The sequence below is a fragment of the Terrapene carolina genome, unplaced genomic scaffold (assembly GCF_002925995.2).
Source record: "Terrapene carolina triunguis isolate 2854851 unplaced genomic scaffold, T_m_triunguis-2.0 Scaffold93, whole genome shotgun sequence".
Lineage (NCBI taxonomy): Eukaryota > Metazoa > Chordata > Testudines > Emydidae > Terrapene > Terrapene triunguis.
Window position 1 is genome coordinate 23,922,145 of NW_020664444.1, and position 19,869 is coordinate 23,942,013.

The following is a 19,869-nucleotide window of genomic DNA, read 5'->3' on the forward strand; positions in this document are numbered from 1 at the left end:
GTGCAGTAATCAACTCAGAGCTTTCCTGATAAGCCAGTTCTGACACTTTCATCAGGAACAAAGCAGTGTGAGCCCCACTGCTCATACTGTGTGTCTTCTGTGGGTAAATACGTGACTACAGACTCCAGGGGTGTGAATTTGGTATCTTTCACAAAGGCTAATTTCACTTAAATGTGATTAAGAAATGGTCAAATCTAGCCAAGACGGATTGATCCATTGTTAGTGCCTCCCTTAGGCAAAGTGGGATGTCAGTGTCTAAATATTCATTTATGGTGGGATTTTCCAAAGTGTCTGAGTGACATAGGAGCACAAGGTTTATTTATTTTCAATGAGACCTGTGCTCCAGTGTTACTCAGACACTTTGGAAAATCCCATCCTTGGCCTTTGCTCAGGAAATCTCATGATTTTGACAGTGTGGCTTACTGTTTCCAGATCTTTACCCTGAACTTCTTTGGCAAGGTTGATGAGATGGCTGTGGTGATGAATGTTTGGCAATATCTTGAATCATCAAATCTTCTCATTCCATTTCAGTCTTAGGTTCAGGTCTCCATATGCTTTAAATGCTTTAAAAATTGTGCTGGCCTTATTGTCTGACCTCCTTGAGATGGACAAAGATCAGTTCAAAGTTAACAGATACAGAGGAATCAGCCTGAAGTTTAATAAATTGTCTGTGGGTTCCGTCATTGATAAATGGAATCACCCTTTTTATACTCCTTTTCCTTTGAGGGACCCCAGAGTGGTGTTGGGTGACTGCTCATCTGCCCTGAGAACTTTCTCTGTGCAGTTTCACTGGGTCATACTTTTGTCACTCCTGCTTAACACACATGTGAAGCTGCTGGAGGGGCTAAAGTGGTGGTTTAGGTTGTAGTATCATAAGAATAATGATAACATGTAGCTTAAATGTCTTTTGTGGAATCCTGATGTTGCAGCTTGTCTGCTTTCCTTTCCAGTTCTTTGGCCTACATAAGAACCTGGATGATTGCAGGGTACCTGGTTTCAGTCCTAATAATCTTAGAGATTATGTAGAAGGAGGAAGCATCAATACACTTTGGTGGGATGGGAATGATGCCTGCCCCTGTTATAGAGGAGGTATACCCAACTTTCCTCAAGGAGTTTCACAATATACGGTTATGTTTGAAGCCCCAGGTGACTCTTATCAATCAGCACATCCCACGGCCTGCACCACTTTTCGCAGCCCCCATTGGTCTGGGACAAAGAACCGCGGCCAGTGGGAACTGCAATCGGCTGAACCTGCAGATGCGGCAAGTAAACAAACCAGCCCGGCCCACCAGGGTCAATGTGCCAAAGGTTGCCGATCCCTGCGTCAGACAGATAGGATGAGCTAAAGGGACTACAATCAGATAACCTAAGGGTATGTCTACACTGGAGCTGAAGGTATTAGACCAGCAAGCACCCTAAATACATACCTAGGGTTTCAGACTGGTTTGTACTTCAGGGCAGCTAGCCACTGCCCATGCAGCCACGGCTACAGTGCTATTTTTAGTGCACTAGCTCAACCAGGGTGTGTGTGTGTGTACATGGTGGAAATTATACCTCCAGCTCCAATGCAGACCTATCCTAAAAGTATCAGTGAAAGATCCATCAGAAATTATATATCCTGGAGGATGATTGAGAAATAAGAGAATGAGCTCCCCATGTGAGGATTGGCTACTTTACCTTCATTCTAAAATTTTAGAAAGACAGCACTTGTGCCAACAAAAGTAGCTAACAAATGTTAGCTAACACAGGTCAAGTCCTAGTGAAGGCTAGGCAGGTGGTAGTTTTCACAAGAGTTAGCAGGTGCTTGACCTCTTGTTGAAAGTACAATGTGACACTCCCCAGGGGTACTCAAGGTCGTGAGGTATCTTGCCACTACCTACCCTTAGCATGAATCCGTGTTGTCTAGGTGTTCTGTGCTTCAGCTCCCTGAAACCAACAGCAGCTTCCCCACAAACACTGACTTCCAGCTCTCTGGAGACCTCGCTGTCTCCATGCAGACTGGTGGCAAGTACACCCCTGAGTTCCTCTCAATATCCAGCCCTTGTCAGTAGACACTCACAGTAATTACCAAGTACACTGTTCCCAAAGAGACAATGTATGCACAGATTAACTAGAACAACTCAGGATCAGGTCTTTTATAACATAGCACTGTAATCTTTTTACAGTGAAAACAAATATCTTTATTAAAAAGATTAAGATGTAAGAGATAGTGAGCAAGGAGAATAAGAATAGGATACATGTAAATCAAAAGGTATAACATGCTTCTTAGAGTCTAAACTTAATTTTAACAGGCTAAAATTCTTGTCTAAAGCAATTTCTCATCTAACGCAATCTCCCAGTGTAACTAACACATGTGGCCAGGATGCAGCATTCATGAATGCAAAAAGTGCTATTCTTTTTGCTTCCTCGGTAAAGGATAAAGATGTGTCCTTTTGCCTTCCCCTTTTATGTTCCCCCAAAACCATTGTTTTTGTCCCCAGGGTTAGTAACCCTCACAGTGTTTATTCTCTGTTGCCTGTTGCCTTCACATGTCCCTGTTTTTTATTAGGATTGAGTTCAAACAGATGATGGGGTGCTGTGATGGGGTCTGCTCGCCACAGCGGCCCCTCCTTCTGGCTATCACCGGGATTAGCTCTGCCAGTTGCTGCCCCCTCTCCTGGTGGTGCCTCACCCATCGTCTTCTCCAACTGCAGACCCACCTCAGTTCAAGTACCGCAGCATCCTCTTCATGACTCGGGCCTCTGGCTGGTCACCATCTGTATTTACCCCTTGCAGGAGTGGGTACCTTGTCAAAGGCTTTCTGAAAGTCCAAGTACATTGTGTCAACTGGATCATCCTTATCCCCGTGTTTGTTGACATCCTCAAAGAATTGTAATAGATTGGGGAGGCATGATTTTCCTTTACAAAAGGCATGTTGATTCTTCCCCAACGTATTGTGTTCATCTGTGAGTCTCATAATTCTGTTCTTTACTATAGTTTCAACCAGTTTGCCTGGTACTAAAGTTAGGTTTACAGGCCTGTAATTTTCAGGATCACCCTAGAGTCTTTTTGAAAAATTGTCATTACATTAGCTATCCTCCAGTCATCTGGTACAGAAGCTGATTTAAGCAATAGGTTACATACTACAGTTAGTAATTCTGCAACCTCATATTTGAGTTCCTGCAGAACTCTTGGGTGAATACCATCTGGTCCTGGTGACTTATTACTGTTTAATTTGTCAATTTGTTCCAAAACTTTGTCTACTGATACCTCTATCTGGGACAGTTCCTCAGATTTGTCATCTAAAAAGAATTGTTCAGGTATGGGAATCTCCCTCACATCGTCTTCAGTGAAGAGTGATGCAAAGAATGTATTGAGCTTCTCCACAACAGCCTGGTCTTCTTTGAGTCCTCCTTTAGCACCTTCATTGTCCAATGACCCCACTGATTATTTGGCAGGCATCCTGCTTCTGATGCACTAAAATAAAAATTTGTGGTTAGTTTGTTTCTTTCACTAGTTGCTCTTCAAATCCTTTTTACATTTGCATATTTATATTTTTACACTTGACTTGCCAGAGGTTATGCTCCTTTCTATTTTCCACACTAGGATTTGACTTCCAATTTTTAAAGGATGCCTTTTTGTGATTCTTGGGATATATTTTCAGTATATACACATAACCTTTTAGGTATAATCTCTACATGTATCTCACAATGATATTAATGACCAGTGTGTCACTGGATTTCATTTAATATGCATGACAACATTCTTTATAGATAAATACTATGACAGAAATGTGTAGTGAGTTTGTCAGGCCTGTTAGGAGTTGAGGAATACTCCATCTAGAACCAGAGCATTTAGTTCCCCTTTGTGCTGCTCCAGCCCGGTTTACGTGGCTTACCCGGGCTGGTGTAGGGATAAGGATCTGACCCAAGCCCATACAGGATAGGAAAAGTTATGACATATACTATTTCCATTATTGCATAGGAGAGTAATATACTTGTCCTCTGTGTATGGTTTGGAAGTTGATTTTTATATAGAGAATTTGGAGAAAAGGTCCCTAAAACATTTTTAATAGATGAGACCTAGATGAATAATACTGCAAGCATGTAAATTACTATCCAGGAGAGGGGCTAATATCAAATGGCAATGCTATAGTGTGAAACTGAGCAGATGTATGTTGTTGTCTTATAACGATAGTAAGTCTTGGTCCCATTATTCAGCATTTAGAAGTTTATCAAAAAGGGGGCAATGTATGGTTGCACATCCTTTGAATGGATTAAAGTATAGCTCAGATCATAACCTGTATAGTATGTTATGAAAATATATTATCATAGATTTCTTACAAAGGCAGATACGTCTAACTAACTGTCAGCTTTGCTATGTTATGTTTTGGAGGATTCATACTGATTTAGGTGGTGTGACGGTCCTCCCCACAGGTGGGAGTACAGTGCATCTCCAATCTCAGGGCCAGATTGTTTGTTGGGTTTGTTTGCATTATGGTACTGCCCAAAGGCTCCAGGCAGGGTTAAGGCCCCATTGTATTAGCTGCTCTCCAAACACTCAGGAAGGTATGGTAGCTGCTCCAAAGATCCCTGCCTCTTTCCAGAGCCAAACCATCTGGCACAATTCAGTCTTCCCTTCTGCATGAGATGTGCTGTGGGTGAGAAGAGTGTGCTGATCACCTGAGGCACGCACTGTTTTAATCTTGCTGTTTTTACACAGCAGAAACATACAATTTCTACTGTTGCTGGGGATCTGCACATATAAGAATGGGGAAACGGATTTTACTTGTATTGAAGTTGTAATTGAGGGCTTAACAGTCAGAATTTCTGTACATTAGCTCTTCATAGAGGTTTGTAATGTATGTGCTTCAAAAGGGCTAATTTCTTAAAGCTGAGGAAAACTGAGCAAAATTGACTGGGCAGAAACATTTAGAGAAAAATTGTGAATGAAAATACAGAGCTCTTGAAGAAGAGCTTATTAGATGGCTAGAAAGCTATGGTTCCACAATGAAGAAAAAGGGACAACTTTGTCTAAAAGGCCTTCCTAATTCAGTAGTGAAATGAAGGCAGCAATTAGAAATAAAAAGCAATATATAACAAATAGAGAAAGAAGAAATAAATAACATCTGATTTATATTGACTGCTATAAAATGCAGAGAATTGATATGGGAAGCTAAGGATATGAGAGAAAAATTCATGTCTGGAAGGGCTAAGGACAATAAGGAGAAGTTTAAGCACATTAGGAAAAAAGAAATCCTAGCAATGGTTATAAGGCCCACTACTAGATGGAGATGGTAAAATAGTTAATGATGATGCAGAAAAGGCAGAAGCGGTCAATAAATTACTCTCTTAAGAATAATATGAAAATAATTACGTATTTTCCAATCCATTAGTAGTTAAGGAAGATGTTAGAGAGAAACTCTACTAGTGATAAACACTTTTGAATCAACAGGCCCAGATAACTTGTACCCAACAGTCCTAAAAGAGTTGGCCGAGGAGATCTCTGGACTGCTGATGTTCAACTTTAATAGATCTTGGATTAAGGGGAAAATTTCCAAAGACTGGAAGAGTGCTAATGTTGTGCCAGTGTTCAAAAAAGGGCAAGCAAGATGACACAGGTAACTATAGGCTACTTAGCCTGACATCAATCCAGGCAAAATAGTGGAAAAGCTGATGTGGGAGTCAATTGATTAAGAATTAATGAACAGGGATATAATTAATGCCAGTCAACATGGTTTTGCAGAAAATTGGTCTTGTGAAATAAACCTGCTCTCACTCTTTGGTGAGACTGCAAGTTTGATTGATAAAGGTAACTTCATAGATGTAAAATACTTAAGACTTTTGTTAGGCATTTTGGTTAATACTGCACAACACTCTGATAAAGAAATTAGTACTGTGATATCAATAGAGCATATGTTAAATGGGCTAAGAATTGGCTAACTGACAGATGTCAAAAATAGTTCTCAGTGGGGAATAATCCCTGAATAGGGGTGTTTCTAGTGGCTCACCACAGAGATTGGTACATCTCTGGTTGCCTCCTTCCTGTGGGGTAAGGGTGACAGTGGCTGCATGACCCACTCCTGCCGGCCACCATCACCTCACTGTGACGTATCAGGACACTCACTCCGCAGCGCACACAATGCAACAAGATGACGGTGGTGAGCAGAAGCAGGGCACGAAGCCACTGTAGGAGGTGGTGAGAGCCTACCCTATCGGAGGCCATCGGGTTCAGGTCAGGTTTCAAGGCCATAGTAAGGTATGATATTAAGTTGCTTTAAAATGTTTGTTAGCATGATCTGACATTCCAATTGATCTGTATAACAGAACGGTGGTAGCATTCCCCTATTGTATTCTTTTTATTGATGTAAATGGAGATAAAATGGGTGAGTCACATTTTTTGCATATTTCATTATAAGCAAATATAAAATATGATTAATGATAACATCAGTATTAATACAGTTGGAGCATATAGTTCCTCTCTGGTAACAGGTTTAATTAAACCACAATGAAGTCACAGCTAAGGATACAAAATATAGAAGCATGAGCAAATGTTAAATGTAGAATCAAATAAACAGTTTGTTTGTTGGCCTAAACAATATCTAATAACAAAGCTGTATGAACTTATTTGAATTACGTTGAACTGGATGGTTTTCATCTACACTCCTCCTGTGCATTAAGAGGTCACGTCATATCCATAATGCATTTTATTGTTCACCTACCTTCAACCAAATTATGATAAATTGATGGAAAGCAAATCCAGTAACAAGGTGGGAAATAACCGCGTTCCTCTGCAGTGCAAGTCAAGTGTATATTGTACTTTGCTTTCTCTTCCCTTCAAGGAATGCCCCAGAGACTCCAGCTGCAGACCTAGGATTTTCACAGCAGTGATGGGATTTAATGTGTGTGTATTTCATCAGTATTGTTCTGATGATTGAATTAGCTTGCTCATTAACTGTTGGCCAGCTCATTCATTTTTCACTGAACTTTTTTTTTCCTGTTAGGTTTATGATGAATGTGACTTGGGAAGGTAAAGATTTGTCCTTCACAGAAGATGGCTACCAGGCACACCCAAAGCTGGTGGTGATAGTGCTGAACAAGGACCGGAAGTGGGAAAAGGTGAGCATTTGTCTACGTGTTAATGTACTGAAAGGCACAAAGAGAGAATTTCAGTGCAGCTCCCTCTCCCGTGAAACACTTCTGAATTCCTGGTTTGTTGATGTCAATACACTGCTATTCTGACTGTAAATGTAGGCAACCCCCCAAAATAGATTGGGGACATGGTATGTGTTCAATTTCAACAGAATGTATATATTAGGCTGTGTACGTGCAGCATATACTTTCATATGTGCATGCCACTGCCTGAAGGTAGGGGAAGGATGATCATGTGGCTAAAACACAAAACTGGGAATCTAGGTTTATGGGTTCTACTCCTGGTTTTGGTCTGGAAATCTTGAGTGACCTTAAGTAGGTCACTTGTGCATTAGTTTTTCCTTCTGTAAAACAGGGATAGCAATACCTGTCTATTAGGAATGTTGAATCTTCATTCATTAGTGATTTGAAGTCCTTGGATGTAAGGCTGTCTGTAAGTGCACAGTATTTTCATGATAGATATTAGATCTGGCTGTTGGATCACCGTTCCATTTTGCAACAGCTTTGGAGGTTTCAAAATTTGTTTTTGTTTTGCATTGGAATGACAACAAACATTTTTGCGAAATAGAATTGCCTAAAAACATCTGATTATTTTTGGATCAAAAAGGTCAGGTTTTCAATTCATGAGTGTCTGTCTGCCTTGTCAAAAGTGACTAGAGAAGCCACCCAGGACCTCAGAAACCTTCCTGTCAAAAACTTGTCAAAATCAGTACATCTCTGCAAAACATTTCTGCTTTGATGAAACAGCATATTTAAGACAAAAATACACTGTGTCTAAAATGTCCCAACCAGCTCTAATAATTGTTAGTACCACTACATCCTGACGGCTCACCTGTTAACGTGGAACTAGTTGCTGACAACCCATGTGGTTGCACGGGTGTGGCTATTATGCCAAGTAATCCACCATCTGTGCAGTCTCCCTCATACAACCAATGAAATTATTGTATGCAAAGTAGCTGCAAAGTAAGGGAAGTGATCTGAATATACTTCTGATATCACAATGGTCTTGGACAGTTGGCATGGCATAGACACATGCCTTGCTGTTGTTTGGGTGTCATTTGCAAAGTCAAAATGGCTGAGAATTTAAAAATTGGACAGTAGCAGACCGCAAAACCCAGTGATGATTTTTCTAAACAAAGAGATTGGTGATATTGGTGATATTCTAAACACGCTTATAGCTGTTCCTATCATTTCATAGTGACTCAACAGCCATTTTAAGCTTCAAAATGACACACAGAGTGACACTCCTGGAATCTTATCATATAGATAACACACATGGCAATGTATAGGGTGTAAATATTTTTGAAGTGGAGTTTAGTATTTAAAATGGCAATTTAGCATCTAGGACTACATTTTTCTGTCATTTAACCACCATCTACTGCCATTAACATCAGAATTGGGTCCTTATTGTACAATAATCTTGCTTGTTTTAGTTTCCTCCCTTTTTAAGATACTATTTCACAAACACTTTTTCAGTCAAGGCCTCTTTATTTCCTCATGTCCTAACTGACTTTTAAAATTATATCTTATCAAATAAGCCCCAATGATACGTGGTTCCCAGCTTTCAAAACCGTAACAAATCTGAAATCACCTAATATGGTGATCTAAGAGTGGGCACTAACATTTTCTATACTCAGTTCAGATAAGAAAATTGTCTTTTGTGACCTACAGCAGCAAATATACTCACCTATGATCATCTGCTTTCTCTGTATGGGCAATATTACCATTGATATTGGTGACACAAATCTATCATTTTGTCATCACTAGGATTTCTGTATGCATTGGGAGAGCAGAATATTGGTCAAGATATGCCATGTGGATCAAAGAATTTTTTGGAGACTGCTCTGCAATTTCTTCCGAGTTCACTAATTGAACTGAGCTCACATTGGAGGAGTGAGTGAACTCCACAATCTTTCCTAAATTTGGATGTGTTTAAAAATCCAAACACAATCTAGAACCCCCTTGGCATTTTTATCAATTTGAATAATTTCATGTTTCAAAATTTTTTTGAGTGCTAATTAAAATGTCATGCCCTGCTCTCCCTATCAGTCAAAATAATAATAGTAATAATAATAATAATTAATAATCTGCCTGGCAGTAAAGTTATAAATGGTCAATATTTGTTGCAAAATATTTTTTATTAAAACACATTGTGTTAAATTCCTTTCAAGTATTAATCTTAATCCTTTCAAAATTTGGCTTGAGGTTCTGAATCTTGACTGCATCTAGAATGCATTTAATTATACTGAGGGCTAAGCTCTTATTGGTGCACATAAACCTCCATGCCCAAGGAATGTGCTCCATGGAATAAAATGCACTGTAGCTAGTAAGTAATTCTGGTTTTTTTGATAACTGCAAATGCTGTACAGTGTGATGATCTAGAACATAAATAATTATATTATGAGACTGATCCTACAAATCTTCACTCTTATAGTATTCCCATTGAAAGTGCATTTATTGAGGGCCAGATTCTGTCAACTTTATGCACATATTTGAAAAGAGTGGGATTATTAATCAAGTTAATTGTGAGTAAGATGCCATAACCTAGAACTAAGAAAATGCTTGCTGTATCAGGGCCTAGGAAAAATAAACAGAGGTATGATAGATGTATTTTAAATTCTTAATGCTTGATCGTGCACTGCTTGGGAAACCTAAGCTCCCATTGAAATCCATGAAGTCCCATGAGATCCACATCTGGGGTACACACAGAATGCAGGGTTGGAGCTCCAGTTTGCCTAAATGTTGTTGAATCAGTTTCCGAGCTGAATTTGTATGATCAAGAATGAGTTACTGTAGCCTCAGTAAACATGATAACCCTGTAGAGAGAGTTTCCCATATCACATGACATATTTCTTTATATTCATTGACATGAATTAAATTATTTAATCCTGCAGTGTGAACTAAACCTGTAAATCTGAATGTTGTAAGGAACATTCTGCTCAGTAACCATCACTAAAATCTTAAATGTTATTTTTAAATATGCAATAGTCTACCAATTATATATTAACCTGTGGAAAAATCACTTTGATAACAACACACTGTGAGGTCAGTATTAGTATGAGACCGCTCAAGGGGAAAGTGGTTTAAAACATAGCCAATGATCCTCATAGTATCATAATCTCATACATTTTATATAGTTAAATTTGTCTTAAGGGACCACCAAAGCAAGTGGTTTGATAGAGTTTTGAAAAATGAACTAGTAACTGCTTAAGGAAACTGACCAGGGGATTGGTCATGTCCAAACTCCTCGATGTGAACACTCTCCAGACTTCAAAGAAATACTTGGGTCTATTTCAACAAGTGACCACCATATGAGAGTGGGGAGGACTGAGTACAGGCTCTGTGTAACCAGACATATTTTGAAGCATTATAGTTCCATTGTGCAGCTTCAGACAAGGTATGAGAATTCATGAATTTCAACTTGGAGGCATGAGAAGGTATTAGCCTAACAGTTTATGTAAATCTTTTTATCATCTCTGCTGTACCCACTGCAACCTTATAGGCTCTGTGGCAGTCTGGGAGCAGACACTGCCTGCAAATATGGTTCACCTTAGTTTAAAAATAAAAGAGGGAATCTGTGGACATCAGGGGACCTAGTGGGGATGGGGGAGGCAGCCAAGCATTTTGCTGGCATCTTCTTGTGGCGGATATCCAGTGCATGTCCTCTGTAGGGAAGGGATATGGCTATGGGGTAAATTGGATTGGAAAAGAATTTTGAAGGAAAGCATCCCTTATGGGAGCTAGTAAGGGGAGTTTGTGGCTCCTAAATCTTGTCAGTGCAGAGCTGACCCCTGTTCTTTTCCTGGTCTTCTTAAGGGAGCTGAGGAAGGGGTTTGGGTCTCCTGTGTCTGGACCAGTGGGGAACTGACCCCCTCTTCCCTGCACTGTGCAATTTATTGCTGGGTACTCCCACATATTATATGTGAATGAAGTTGTGGCCTAATTAAACCACATCCATGGCCTCCTGTCTTTCTTCTGGCATGGATAGACAGTGTTCCATGTGCCTTCCTAGAGTTCCCTTCACATACCATACACCTCAGTTGCTTCCTTCACTAGCAGGAACAAACTGAGTGTGGACACTTAGATCTGTACAGCGTCATTCAAGTTTATCTAATGTTTCCCCTCTTCTTGCTCTAGTAGGAGTTTGACAGAAAGTCTGACACCTTTCAAACAGTATAAATACATTATTAAACTTAGAGCCAACATCTTCCTTTTGTTAGTTTCCTGATGGGCACAATTTTACTTCAACTGGCAGTGTTTCAATAGGTTGTATCACAGTTCTGTTTCAGTGGGATTTTATAACTCCTAGTATCTAATTATATGGGTCACTCATGTAAAATACTGATAGTACAACAATCCAGTAGTCCTTGTAGTATAACGAATGTACATACAAATTGCAGTATAGTTACTTTATAATGTGAGTAATGAAGAGTAATTGCTTCTGTTTAATGTGAGGTGCTTTTATCTAGTTTTCTCCTGAAGGTACAAGTTTTAATATGAAACCCCTTGATTCAGTTTCCCTTTGCTCATAGTATAATCATCTGTTTTTACTTGATTATAACTTCCATAAAATTTCTCTTTTGGGACTAAAAATACCTATGCTGGATTTAGCTGCAAGGTTTAAATGTGCAGAAAATCCATTCAGCCATAGCTGAGTTGTTACAGGCTGAAAAAAGGTACATGTTCTCACTGTAAAAATAAAAAAAGAATCACTTTCCCTCTATAAATGACTCAGACATGCAAACTTTGAAACTTACACTTAGTGTATAAATAGTATTAATTGGAGGAGGGGGGGCGGATGGCAGTGGGTGGTCCACAACCAAGTTTGAAAAAGGTTGTTTGAACGAATAATAGTTATAAGGCTGAAAATCACTTCTAGGAATGTTAATTAGGCATCCACCAAGATATTATGATAGACCTTGAAGAAGCTCCACAAGTATGTATTCTCCCTCCCATTCTTGCTGGGCACAGGGGCTGTTGTTCTCAGGCAAGACAGTTTACATAGAGTGTGTAATGTGTGTGCTTCATTGAAATGGTCTCCCTGGATAAAAATGCAAGAGTAAGCAACACTACCCCTAGCTCTAATACAGTGTGATGTGCTGCTGCCCTGTTAAACTAGCCCTGCAGAAATCGCTCCATGGCCAAACAGTAGCATCTGTTCACCTCAATGAGGTATCGCCCTTTCCCGTTCAATTGACCTCACGGAGATGTGAACTTCAAAGGCTTTTGGGGCCATTTAAATACAAACATTTTAAGCATGACTCACATATCCTCTGTTTTTTTTAAAAGAAGCCAAGGAAATTAAATGCAAAAACCATATCAAAGTATAGTAAAAATAGATAAAAAATATCAAATGCAAAATTAAGTTCCTAGAGAAAAATTAATTCAGCTACTTTGCATATCCTATACTAAACCTTATTTTATGGCGAACATTTAATAGCAAAAGCAGGAACATATTACACTTAAACAAGAGTATATTCCAGATATAAAGGTGAGCACAGGATAAAAACAATTGTGCTTTGTTACTATTCTGTGATGTGTAAAAGCAAACACATAGCCTGATTTGTTAAAAACATTTTTCCTGCTTGCTATTTTACCTTTATAAAATTAGCTACAATATCCTCAAATCTTTCTCTTTCTGAAGAACCCGTCTTCAGAGTAATGTCAAATGGTGCTGTACACTAAGAGTGAGACTTCCACTCCCTTGCTCCTAGATTGGAGGGAGGGAGTAGTACGGTTCAGGTTATAGCCTTGTGTGATATCGCTGTTCATGTCTGTTCACCTGCAGAGAAGGTGAAGTGAGCATCTGATATCTCTCATATTTCTAGGGCAAGGGGGGGAAAAAGAGAAAGAAGACTTTTTAAAAATGCATAATAAATTAGTGAAATGTAAAACATTTTTTGCTTTACTCCTGCTTATCAAAATGTTTGTAGAAAATATTACATTGTATGTACAACACAGCTGAGTCTGTTCCAAATCTCATGTTGCTGTAGGAACCTTCACTTCCACATTTCCAGATGTATTAAAATTCCAACTGTGCATTAACACTGCATTTATTGCATGTGGTCTAGGGCTTGATTTTGCACTTTGATTAACTTGCAGAAGCAGGAGTCAGCCTTGATGTGCAAGGTATGACATGCATATCATGAAAACGGGGGGCTTGTGGTGGAGGAATCCCCTGTCTGAGATAAGAGAACTAAGTTCTCCACGGAGAGTTCCATCTGGCAAAAAAAATCTCCCGTTTCATGTAGTCAATAGAGGAAGTGTAGCACGTACAGCATTACAAACGAAGCAACACTGTCCTTGTTGAGAACTGAAAATCAGAACACTGGTTCAGATTTTAGAAAGCTTTTTGCTGTCAAATTACCATGATGTTGAAAAATCACTGAGGTAATACAGTACCGAGTATAATTTCTCAGTAGATGAAGTGAAGCTGCAGTTTTGTTGACAATTCAGTCCACACAATGGTACTTTCAATAAAAAATATGGGGAAACCATACACCTTTTAACTAGAACGGTTGAAATAACTAGGAACTAAATGTCCATTTGCTTACATATTCCTCATGTGAAATATACAATGGAACCTTCTTATAGGCAATTCTGTCATGGGGCTAATATGTTCTAACATGATGTTAAACATGACTTTACACCTAGAGTAGACATAGCAACACACTTTTTTGGCTACCTTAGTTGCAAAAAGTCCTGTTTAAAATCATGTTAGTTAAAATGTAAACACAACGTATTTCTAGATGTGTTCATGATAAAACTGTATTCAGAGTAGAGTTAAAGTCCAGAATTGCATCTCTGCTTTTCAGTGAACCATGTGGCTTTTTAAAATAGTTTTTATTATAGTGAAATTTCACTTCTTTGTATCGGTGTTCTTCTTAGCTAATTTCCTTGGAATGCATCATTTATTACCTAGCAGTTGTTAAATGCTGTGTTCCAAAAGAATAATCACCATTCTCCTCCTCTCTGGCTGAAAAAATAGGGGAAGAATTGTAACTGTTGTGGAGGAGTGGTGAAGAATGCTTGACTCCTATTTTTATAGCAGCTGGTTCCAGTGGGAAGAATACAGGAGCAGGGGCATTTGTGCTGGAGCTGTTCCCCACTGGGAGTGAAGGCATGGCCATCCAGACACTACTTCAGCTGCCAAGGCCCTGCCACTATAACCCACTGGTGTGCGTATGTTAGAGGTCCCTTCTGTGCCAATCCGCAGAGGATATGAGTTGTCACAGCCCCAATGTATAGATTCTTGGCACTTTAGCTCAAGCTGTAGCAGCTCATGCTTTTAGTTTTGGAAGGTCCCTGATTCAGTCCCCTATGCATCAGCCAAGAAGGCAGCTGTCAAACCATCAATCTGGAGGTGAAGACAAAGGGGGTCATTGGCCTGAGTAGGACTCTCCTATTATAGTGAAATGCCTAACCTGCACTATTAGAGGGTTCCGAGTGTTCATACCATAGGCTTATATCTAATCCAGTATTTCTCAGGATTATTTGAAAACTTGCACTAAACAAGGCTATGCTGCACTAGGCTAGTTGGGTCAAATCCTAATCTCAACACAGCTGAAGGAACTATGCCATGCACTGGGACTTTTCTTCACAAACTAAGGAGCAGCAGTAAAACCACTCAGGACTGCAGTAGCCTGTGTGACTACTCTGCTGCTGTCTATCTATAATCTAGGTATATATATATATATATATATATATATACACCTCACTTATTACTCTAGTGCAGTGTTTCCCAAACTTGGGACGCCGCTTGTGTAGGGAAAGCTCCTGGCGGGCTGGGCCGGTTTGTTTACCTGCCCCGTGCGCAGGTTCGGCCGATTGCGGCTCCCACTGGCCGTGGTTCGCTGCCCCAGACCAATGGGAGCTGCTGGAAGTGGCAGCCAGTACAGCCCTCGGCCTGCGCCGCTTCCAGCAGCTCCCATTGGCCTGGAGCAGCGAACCGCGGCCAATGGGAGCCGCGATTGGCCGAACCTGTGCATGGGGCAGATAAACAAACTGGCCCGGCCCGCCAGGGGCTTTCCCTACACAAGCGGCATCCCAAGTTTGGGAAACACTGCTCTAGTGCCTGAGGGCCACAGTATATGTGCTTTCCTGTCCACAGAGGAGTCGGATGTGGAATAAGGGGTAGAGCTGCATAGTCTCCCTTGTGAGGCTTTCAACCCAGTTTTGAAGGTCAGAGGTTCCAATATGTTTCTTGAACTTCACCAAGAACTTTCAGGTGAATATCTAGAATTAATGTTTCCTGTCGTTAACACGTATATGTACTAATTGTAGCATGCTGTATCTTAAATTAATTGAGGAAACTGGGATCTAGAGAAAAGTGTCATGCAAGAGGACCTTCAAAAATATAAAGTGATTCCAGTATTCTGTATCCTGCCATGCGTCATATTTTGCAATGCAAGGGGTATAACAAATGCTTTTTTCTTTAGAAGAAGAATTTTCTCTCCTCTGCAGTGAGACAAGGTGGGTGAGGCAGTATCTTTTATTGGACCAACTTCTGTTGGTGGAAGGTATAAGTTATACACAGAGCTCTTCTTCAGTCTTGGGAAGGAAATCAGAATAAGTTAAATACAAGTAGGGGCAGATTGTTAAGCATAAGGAGCAATGCATGTTGTAGGAGGCCATCGAAATAGAGTGGGCAATAAGGGTTAGATTATTATGCAATAGGAGTTTGAAGTGGGCCAATAAGGGTTAGCTGGCAAGTGTGTTACAAATTGTTGTAATGAGCCATGAAACCAGTGTGCCTGTTGAGTCTATGATATGTGGTGTCTAACATCATGAATTTAAGTTCCCAGGCTTGCCTTCTGAAGGTGCATGCAGGGTTTCTCTGGGGATGAGTATTGAAAGATCAGATATGGAATGATCGCTTTGTGGAAAGTGTTCATCTACAGGTGATATGGGTTTTTGTCCTTTATCATTTTTCTGTGAGTTCATTTGCGAGCTTTGTGATTGGCTGGAGTCACCCACATAATTGTTGCTGGGCACTTTTGATGCACTGGATAAGGTATACCACATGTTGTGATAGGCATGTGCAGGACCCATTAATTTTGAAAGGTTTGTTTTTAGTGGTAGTTTTCTGCCATTGTCTATTGTTACTAAACTGACATGCTTAATTGATCAAATCTTGTAGTTTCCAGATACTGACTTAAAACTAAGATAAAATGTTCCCTAAGAGTAGTTGGAGAAGTCCACTAGAACAAAGGAAACAGCTAGTTTTCCTACAAAAAGTGTATGTCAGGCCATATATTTGCTTGGTATTAATTTCTTGATATGAGTGAGATACTCCAAGTTTGTACATCTTCACCACACCTGTTGGAGTTTGAGAGAAAAAGAAAGCATGTGCTCTATTATAGATTGCAATTGAAATGTGTTCTGAAGGGGAATGTGCCTATTTGAACCGTAATGAGAGCAGATGTAGCTATTCATCTCATTCTGTCACATTTTTTGTTACATAATTATTATGAATAATAGTCTTGTAATTTAGCAAGCATATTATATACTGAATTATACTAATGCAAATTATTGCAATGATGTTTTTGCGTTAGTTATTTGCCCGGTCATAGTGCTATTTGTTGTATAGTATTCACTCTCAGGTATAATCTTTGTCAAATATTTATTGTTAACATACTGTTCCTTTGATGACTTATGTTCTAATATCCTGAAGAGATTTAGTACTATAAATGTAATCTGACAGTTCATAGTACCTCACATAGATTGCAAAAACCTTTGAATAGAATCCTATTGTTAAAATGCTTTATTCCCACCACAACATCAAGCTATCCATTTCAATGATAATATTGACTTTCTACAAGTTGCACCTTTATATCTGATTATTCCTTTTAGAATTTGTTTGGTGTATGTGGCATATGTTTTTCTTTACTTCCCTGCAATTATTCTGGTCTGCAGCCAGGATGATATTACTAGTGACAGTGACTTGATTTATCTATTTTCTATAATATACAGTAATGAACTATTCTGTATGTTATGTTTTGTTGAGTTTTTAGTTGTTTTTGTCTAAATATGTTACATAAAGATAAATAATTTATCATCACCATCTTCAATTATTGCCAGTTGCAGAAAATGTACATATACAAAAGATGTTATCAGAAAATGTTTTTTCTAGCCAATTCACTGGGTTACTTTGGTAAAGACTGAATGAGATGAGGCTCTAATAACTAGTATTTCTATCTGACATCAAACACACTCCTGCATTCTCTGCTGTGTTGTGTATTTTCACTTGTATCCTGGAGAAATTAAACCGAAACAAAAGGAAAACTTCCCAAATCCAGGTGAAGATGCAAGACGTGGCTGCAAGAATGCAGGAGCTTTTAAGTATATTTGTGTGTGTGTGTGCCTACAAATGTATACTGTGTGCAGGTATTACGGAAGCAGTGATAACAGTTTCATAGTTAAAACTGTGTTGAGTTTTATACTTAAAGCAGAGATTCAAAATGTTTGTATACGGAAGTGTGTGTGTGTGTGTGTGTGTGTGTGTGTGTTTGTGTGTGTGTATATATATATATATGGAAAAATACAGTATCCCTTTACTGTGTATTATCCTAAATTACAGACTCTACCTTAATGAAGTTTCTATATACACACATATGGTCCCATCACTATGATGTCTGCCCACAGTAATCTTACTCCCACTTGTAATTTCAATGTTGACTTTAATTGGATTCTTAGGGATCTTTAAACAGACTCTCTTTTCAGACACACACATTTCCAAGCTCTTTGCCCTCTAAGCAAACTATTCTCCTTTCTATAGATCTATTTGCTGTAGGCTGTAACTACATGTAGCTAATTGGATTTAGAGATGGAGCATAAATCAAATTTTTCAGACCTGTCTCTGAACTATTCAATAGCTCCATCTTCCAGGTTACATAATGCAGAGTTCCAAATGGTCCTTCTCTAGTGCATTTACTGCTCAATTAAATGGATGTCGCTCGAAAAAAAATCACATTACCACAATGGGAAAAGAGATTTTAAAAGGAATATTAGAGAAAAATTACTTGATTCTCCCCATGTTGAACACTAGCCCAGATTGCTTGGGTTATGAGACTCCCTTAGCATCGCCTAGAGGGAGAGCTCATCAGATTTCATTCTTGTGGCCCTTATACTGGGAACTGAAAATATAATTAGCCAATTAAAAGGAAAGAGTCCCAGTGGGAATAGATTATTTGTTAAAGCAATGTACTATTGAAATAAAGATGTCTGGAGAATTGAAAGTATTTTTGTTTGCTGGTACAGCAGTGTGCTTTAGCACTGTCTGCTTGGGACTTTGCACACAACTTTGTCTCCAAACGCATTTATGGTTAGGGCCATACCAAATTCACAACCATGAAAAAAATGTGTCATGGACCATGAAATCTGGTCCTCCCCTGTGAAAACTGGTCTTTTGTATACTTTTACTCTATACTATAAAAATACCCTACACTATAGGGTAAACGTATACAAAAGTACATAAAGGAGTCCGGTGGCACCATAAAGATTAATAAATTTATTTGGGTAAAAGCTTTCGTGGGTAAAAAACCTCACTTCTTCAGATGCATGGTACATAGTGTTTTTCAGACTGGGGGTTCTGACCCAAAAGGGGGTTGCAAGGCTATTGTAGGGGGGTCACAGTATTGCTACCCTTACATCTGTGCTGTTGTTAGCAGCGGCGCTGCCTTCAAAGCAAGACACCCAGCCAGCAGCTGCTGCTCTCCAGTCGCCCAGCTCTGAAGGCAGCGCAGAAGTAAGGGTGGCAACACCATGATTCCCTTACAATAGCCTTAAAAACAACGAGAAGTCTGGTGGCACCTTAAAGACTAACAGATTTATTTGGGCATAAGCTTTCATGGGTAAAAACCCCACTTCTTCAGATGCAGGGAGTGAAAATTACAGATACGGGCATAAATATATATTGGCACATGAAGAGAAGGGAGTTACCTTACAAGTGGAGAACCAGTATCAAAGGCCAATTTAGTCAGGATGGATGTTGTCCACTCCCAATAATTGATGAGGAGGTATCAATACCAAGAAAGGGAAAATTGCTTTTGTAGTGAGCCAGCAACTCCCGGTCCCTATTCAAGCCCAAATTGATGGTGTTAAGTTTTCAAATGAATTGTAGCTCAGCAGTTTCTCTTTGAAGTCTGTTTTTGAAGTTTTTTGTTGAAGAATGGCTACTTTTAAATCTTTATTTATGCCTGTATCTGTAATTTTCACTTCATGCATCTGAAGAAGTGGGTTTTTTACCCACAAAAGCTTATGCCCAAATAAATCTGTTAGTCTTTAAGGTGCCACCGGACTCCTCGTTGTTTTTGTGGATACAGAATAACATGACTACCCCTCTGATACTTTTTACAATAGCCTTGCGACCCTCTTTTGGGTCAGGACACCCAGCTTGAGAAATACTAAGTCTTAAGGGCTTCACATGTTTATATTTTGCTGTTTTTAAATACATATTCATGTTTTGTTACAACACTGTGAAATTTAAGACTTAAATATCTGAAACAGTGAAATTCAAGATTTTTAAAATGCTGTGACTGTTACATTTATGAAAATGGATGGTGAATTTATTAGGGCCCTATTTATAGTAGGGTTTCTCCTTCTATATTGTGGTTTCTCTTTCCACTTTCGCTCACTGGCTGGGTCTACACTGGGTGTGTCTGGTTCTGGTTCTGTTCAATATCTTCATAAATCACTGGTCTACAATTTTTGAGAAGTCGTCTGCTTCAGAGATAAAATG

The 19,869-nt window shown here is 39.3% G+C and overlaps 1 protein-coding gene across 1 annotated transcript in view; it reads left to right on the forward strand.

The window, feature by feature from the left end:
• Nucleotides 1–19,869, forward strand: part of GRIN2A (glutamate ionotropic receptor NMDA type subunit 2A) — a 309,606-nt gene that overhangs the window by 190,665 nt on the left and 99,072 nt on the right. The window contains exon 4 of the mRNA XM_024194032.2: nt 6,983–7,097. Within this exon, the coding sequence (XP_024049800.1) occupies nt 6,983–7,097 (115 nt within the window). The remainder of the gene's footprint in view (nt 1–6,982; nt 7,098–19,869) is intronic.